The sequence below is a fragment of the Podarcis cretensis genome (assembly GCF_951804945.1).
Source record: "Podarcis cretensis genome assembly, chromosome: 8".
Taxonomy (NCBI): domain Eukaryota; kingdom Metazoa; phylum Chordata; class Lepidosauria; order Squamata; family Lacertidae; genus Podarcis; species Podarcis cretensis.
In genome coordinates, this window is record NC_137177.1 from 141621 (window position 1) to 147620 (window position 6000).

Sequence of the window (6000 nt, forward strand, 5' to 3'; positions counted from 1 at the left end):
GGAATTTTTTTATTTTGTTCTGCAAGTGCCAGACGTTGTGGGCAAATGCTGTGTTTGTAGCCTTGGTTGAGCGGGGGCTTCCTGGCGGCAGCTGGCTGGCAATGGTGCAAAAGACATATTTGGGGGGGGGGTGGCACTGAGCTTGGTCTGACCCAGCAGGGATTTTCTGACATTATTAAATTTAAATCAGTGTCAATGTGGTTTGAAATATGCCACCTACCTGCATCCTTCCACTGTGGTTTCCCGTCTGCTAGTTGCACCCTCCCCTTCAACCAGTGGCTTTTAGGCAATAGATCCAGTCTGAAAGATCCCTTTCTGGGAACTTTCGAGAATCACATGATAGTCAAGTGATTCTGGAGCAAACTTCCAATCAGCTGTTCCATCCCCCCTCCTCAAAGGATATCCCACAAGGAACACACACCCTCCCAATTTTCTTGCCAGACCACGAATGAAGGCAACCCCTTGGGATCTTCACTGCTCAGATATAGCACCTCTGCCCCTGAGCCAGGAAGGAGACAGCAAGCTGCGATTCATGCATTGCAGGGGCTTGGACTAGATGACCCTCGGACCCCTGCCAGCTGCACCATGGAAGACGGAGCCAGCTTGTTTTCTGCTGCCCCAGAGGGCGGACAGGAACCAACGGCTTCCAATTGCAATACAGGAGATTCCAGCTGAACCCTAGGAAGACCTTTCTGGAGGCCTCCCTTGGAAGGCACTGGCCTTTCCTTCATAGGAGTCTTTAAAGCAGAGGCTGGAGGACCACTGGTCAGGGACTGCAGGGGGTTAGACTGGATGACCCCCAGGGGTCCCTTCCTTCTATGGCTCTACCTCTTCAGGTCCCCCAAGTGAAACGCACACACACAGAGAAAGATAAATTTGGTCATTTAAAAAGTGATATGACACGTAAACAGTACATGGGATTGCCAAGCTCAAGTCCTCGGCACTCAGACAATAAATTACCCTCCCAGACTCACAACCGTTTGCCGCTGAGGGCAGCTCTCAATACACCAGACATCTGTGTGTGCCTGGTCCTGCCTTTCTTGCCCTTGCCACCCAGAGGAGTCAGCCGAGGGTGGAGGAGGAAATGGAGAAGGCGGGGCCAGCTCAGCAAACAGGCCCTTCAGGACGACCGAGACTCAGGTGCTGCTTCTTTGCAAACAAGTCAGTCAACACCTCAGTCAAAATCTGGCCCATTGGGGGGGGGTGTTGGGGGGAAGCCCCCCACAAATGGAAAATCCCACCCCCCCTGCCCCTGGGAAGCAGGAGAGACATTCCTGCCTTTAAAAGCTGTTGCAGAACCTTGTCGTATCAGATACAGTGGGACATCGGTTTCCGAACTTAATCCGTTCCGAAAGTCCGTTCTTAAACCAAAACCATTCTTAAATCGAGGCGCGCTTTCCCTAACGAGGCCTCCTGCCGCCGGTGCCCTTCCACTGTTCGGATTCCGTTCTTAGACCAAGGTAAAGTTCGCAATCCGGGACACTACTTCCAGTTTTGTGGAGTTTGTAAACCAAATCGTTCGTAAACAGGACTGTTCTTAAACCAAGGTACCACTGTAATCTGTTTGAGCCTCTCGGAGGTGCCCAGATTCTCACGGAAAGTCGGACTCTGACTTCCAGGAATGTCAAGGGGGCTGCAGAGCCCCTTCCTTTGTGGGATTATCTCATACAGGAAGCTGAGGAAACAGCTTCTCGGAAGATGTAAATGGGGCCGTTTTGCATCATCACGCAAGGCTCTGGCTATTTCAATGCAGTCAGCAGAGACGTACTGAAATTAACCGACAGTCGCTCTACTTGGAGAAAAACCCTTGAGCTGAATACAACCTGATGCTAACTGCAACTCCCCCATTTCCCTCCGTTGCCCACTTGCGACCCACCCACCAGAGGTGCCTCCACCCCAAGGTGAAACTCGGCTCCTACAGGAACGTCCACTCCCCCCCTTCCCCCCCTGCCCAGGTCACAGCTCCTGAGCCTCCACCAGCATGTCCATGAGATAATCGAGGTCCGCCAAGCCTGGCCGCTCGTCCTCCGAGCTGGGAAAGGCCTCCTTGAAGCTGGGGAGACTGGTGGGCGACCACAGCTCACAGTCATACATGGAGGTGTCAATGTCTTCAAAGATGCCCTCCAGGCCGTCCTCCAGGAGGTAGGTGCTGGGGCCCAGGGTGTCCAGCGGGGCGGAGGAGCACGGCTGCGAAGTCCGTTCCGGCTCCGAGCAGAGCGGGGCCCCCTCAGGTTGGGCGGCGGAGGGGTGCACGGCATCCCCAAACCCTTCCAGGCCGCTGAGGTCCTCCAAGATGGTAGAGAAGACCGAGAGGTCCATGCTGGAGAGGAGCAGCTCTTCCGCATGGGGGGCGAGAGAAGGCGGTGGCGGAGGCAGCCTCCTGCCAGGGTCCTGGAGGGCACAGGGCAGGGCGCCCCCAGAGCTCTCCCTGCAGGCGGAGCTGCCAGCGGGGGCCGCAGGAGGGTCCGGCTGCTGGAAGAGGGCCCCCGCGGCTGGCTGCATCTCGTCCTGGATGCGCCGCAGGGTGTTTGCCACGAGCACCAGGTGCCGCAGGTTGGGCTCAACGTGCTGGAGGCTCTGGTGCAGCTTGGAGACGGAGAGGCTGAAGAGGGAGCTGGTGGGGGCCGCGGAGGGGGCGCCCTCGTCCCCCTCGATCCGCTTCCGCTTTGTGCCCTTGGCCAGCATCTTTCTGGGGAAGGGAAGAGAAGAGGGGGTCAGGGGACTCTGTAGGTGAATACGCAAGGCCCAAGCAGCTCAAGGCAGCAGCTGGCACAGTCACCCCAGGGTGGCGGCAGCGGCGGCGGCAGCAGCAGCAGCAGCAGCCCCTCCCCTTGAAACCCTGCCGACCTCGGGAGGGAGGCCCTGTCCCTTCCGGTGCAAAGCTTCCCCCCCCCCCCCACACACACACCAGGCAAAAACTGGAGCAGGAGGAGCCTCGCTAGAGAGGCGCCCAGACTCTAGGTCAGTGGTTCCCAATTTTGTTTGGAGAGGGGTCCTGCCCCATTGGTTTCATAAACCCACCCCCAGTGCCCCCTACCCTGTCAGAAGCAGGACCCAGAAGAGAGGTTTGCACCAAGGAAGACAATAAATAACACAATAGAAGTCAAAGCAGTAACAATCAATTCCACGTCTATTTAGCATCAGCCTTTCTCAAGTTTGGGTCCCCAGCTGTTGCTGGACTACAACTCCCATCATTCCTAGCTATCAGGATCCATGGTCAGGGATGATTGGAGTTGTAGCCAAAAAACAGCTTGAGAAAGGCGGGTATAATGGATTCAGCAAAACTGGTGAACTGGGTCCAGCGATGCAAGAGTCCGTTACCCCTCCAGTGCCCCCCGCCACCCTCTTGCCTCTTAACTCCCCCCCCCCCGCTAAATCCCACCCGCAGGGGCCACTTTAAGAGCTTTCTCTAGATCAGCCTTTTCTAGCCCTGCCTTCCTGGTCTCTGGACTACAACTCCCATCAGCCCCACCAGCCCAGCAGCATGACAGAAGGGCTGATGGGTAGGGAAAGTATCTGGAGGATCCCAGGGCTCTGGGGAGAGTCCTGCATACCCGATATTCCAACTGTAGTCCATATTACTGCATTTTTTACAGGGCTGGTTTTTGGAAAACGTCATTTATTGTTTACGTATCTGTACCAATCTATAATTTTTAAAAATAAAAAGTCTGTGTGAGATGCTTCAAGAGGCCTGAAAAGCGGGGCTTAAATTAGGAAATGAAATAATTAAACACACACACACACACACACACACACACGCCCCAGCTGTGAGGCTATTTGGAAGCTGGTTGTTGATTTTGCCTCCCCCCCCCTCCAAAACAACAGCAGTGCAACACTATTTTTGGTTTCGGTGTGAAAATATCCAAGGCTCTGATCCAAAGAAGCGCCGCGCCCCGCCCCCTTCGCAGTTTATGGGGTGGATCCGATGCTAGCCCTACTCAGAGGAGACCCACTGACGTTTAATGAACACGGCCAAGTGAGGTCCGTTAACGTCAACGGGGCTACTCTGGAGTAAAGCTTACATACGACGCCCATTAAGAAGAAAGGTCTCTGAGTGAAGCTGTGAGCCGGGCAGGATCTCCAGCATGCGAGGAGGGTCGGATCCTTCCCCGCAGTTGCGGTGGGGGCGGGGTTGGCGGGGGGATCCTCCTCCCGCGGCCGGGATGGATGGGGGTCGCGGTGCCCAGGCCCCACCCGGCAGGGCTTCCGTTCTGGATCCGGCCGCTCTGCACGCTGCGCTCCGCCCAGCTGGGCTCCGGGATCCAGCTGCCCCGGAGGAGGGCGAGATCCGGAGCCCCTTCCCCCCGCTCTTGGGGATCGATCGGCTAAGAAGATCCCTCCTCCCAAGTAATCGCCCCCCCCCCAATTCTCTGGGGCGGGATCGGGCAAGTCTCGCCCGGCCCGGATCCCCGGCCCCCGCATTTTGGGAAGCCCCCGCGGGTGTCCGTCCGGGCGGGGGCGCGCGCAGCTTCCTCCCCGTCGCGGCAGCGGAGAGTGACTCATGGCGAGGCGGCGGCGGCGGCAGCCGGGCTGAGTCCCCGGGCGGGCGGGCGGGTGGGCGAGCGGGCGGCGCAGTCCCAGGATCCAGGCGGCATCCTCCGGCCCGGCGGCCCCCCGAGGGACCCCCCAGACCCCCGATTTACATACCCGGCTCTTCAGGGGCCAATCAGCGGGGTCTGGAACGCGGCGCGCAGCCAATCAGGCGCCGGCATGCTTCCCCTCCGCGCTCCGGGCTGGAATCCCGCCGCCGTCGCCGGGGGGGGAAGGAGACATTCGCCCTGCGGAGGCGGAGGGGGAGGCGCCGGCGCTGGCCAATGGCGGAGCACGCCAGGCCGCCTCATCTGCATACAAGGGGGCGGTGCCGGGACGACTCATCGTTGCGGGGAAGGAAGGGGGCGGGGCGGGATGGAACAAACAAGCCGGAGTCCCCGCCCCCCTGCGCTGATTGGCTGCGGCGCGGAGGAGCCGCTCCGCAGTCGCTCCGGACGCGAGGCGTCCAGACGAGCGCGGAGAGGAAGGGGCGGGAAGAAGCTTTTGAAACGGCAACCGAAATGTCCCCGCCTCATTTTTTCCTTAAAAGATAAAGCTATAAAATTATCACTTTGTAGACCCATATGAAGGATCTTGTTTTACAGTCAAGCCGTGAATAAATTTTATGAACTAAATATTTCCAATTAAAAAATAGCGCCTCCCCCCCCCCAGCCTTTTCCCCGGCGGCAGCTGTGGCTGTAAAGGAAAACCCCGCAAAATCATGCAAGTCAAAGGGGTCCAAACACGTGAGGCTGCCCAGGCTACCAGGGCGTGCAAGTACTTGAAGGATGTGACCCTCACAAAGCAGTGCGTTCCCTTCCGTCGTTACACTGGTGGCGTGGGCAGGTGTGCCGGGCCAAGCAGTGGGGCTGGACACGGGGGCGTGGGCCAAAAAAGAGTGCTGAGCTCCTCCTGCACATGCTTAAAAGAGCAATGCTGAACTCAAGGGTCTGGGAGCAGACTCTCCTGTAACTGAGCACATTCAGGTCAACAAAGCTCCCAAAATGCGCAGGCCAAGCTACAGGGCTCCTGGTCGCATTAACCCCACATTGAGATGATCCTCGCAGAGAAGGAGCAAATTGTCCCTAAGCCAGAAGAGGAAGTTGCTCTAAAGAAGAAGAAACTGAAGAAGCAGAAACTGATGGCTCAGGAATAAACATCTATTCAGTTCACAAAGAAAAAACAATTTTTAAGTTTAATAATAAAAATAGTGCCCCCAAACCAAGAATGAATTGGAACGCAAAGCAAAGTGAGGAGTTAGGGAAAGAAGCGCCAACTGTGCCCCGAAATCCCTTAAAAGCTCTAAACTGCAACTAAAAGCAACCCTGAACACACCTGGAAGAAACTCTGCACATGCCTCGAGGCACCCTAAAGGAAACCCAGACTGCGGAGCAGCGCCAAGACGCCAAGCCAAGGACACCTCTTGTCCTTGAACAAATCCAACCTTCTCTTCGATACGATATCTTTCTT

At 57.0% G+C, this 6000-nt stretch overlaps 1 protein-coding gene and 1 pseudogene across 2 annotated transcripts; one reads left to right on the plus strand and one right to left on the minus strand.

Moving 5' to 3' along the window:
* Window positions 1–871: 871 nt before the first annotated feature.
* Window positions 872–4802, minus strand: SERTAD1 (SERTA domain containing 1). The gene is made up of 2 exons (XM_079988525.1): window positions 4648–4802; window positions 872–2689 (listed from the first exon to the last, which is right to left on the minus strand). The coding sequence occupies exon 2, from the start codon at window positions 2683–2685 to the stop codon at window positions 1957–1959; it is 729 nt and encodes a 242-aa protein (XP_079844651.1). The 5' UTR covers window positions 2686–2689; window positions 4648–4802; the 3' UTR covers window positions 872–1956.
* Window positions 4803–5251: 449 nt separating this feature from the next.
* On the plus strand, window positions 5252–5787 carry LOC307223388 (large ribosomal subunit protein uL22 pseudogene; annotated as a pseudogene). Its single transcript has one exon. The product of its transcript is annotated as a large ribosomal subunit protein uL22 pseudogene (transcript).
* The last annotated feature ends 213 nt before the right edge of the window (window positions 5788–6000 follow it).

Coding starts and splice junctions, on each gene's coding strand:
- SERTAD1 (XM_079988525.1), bottom strand. CDS start 2,685: ATGCTGGCCAAGGGCACAAAGCGGAAGCGGATCGAGGGGGACGAGGGC.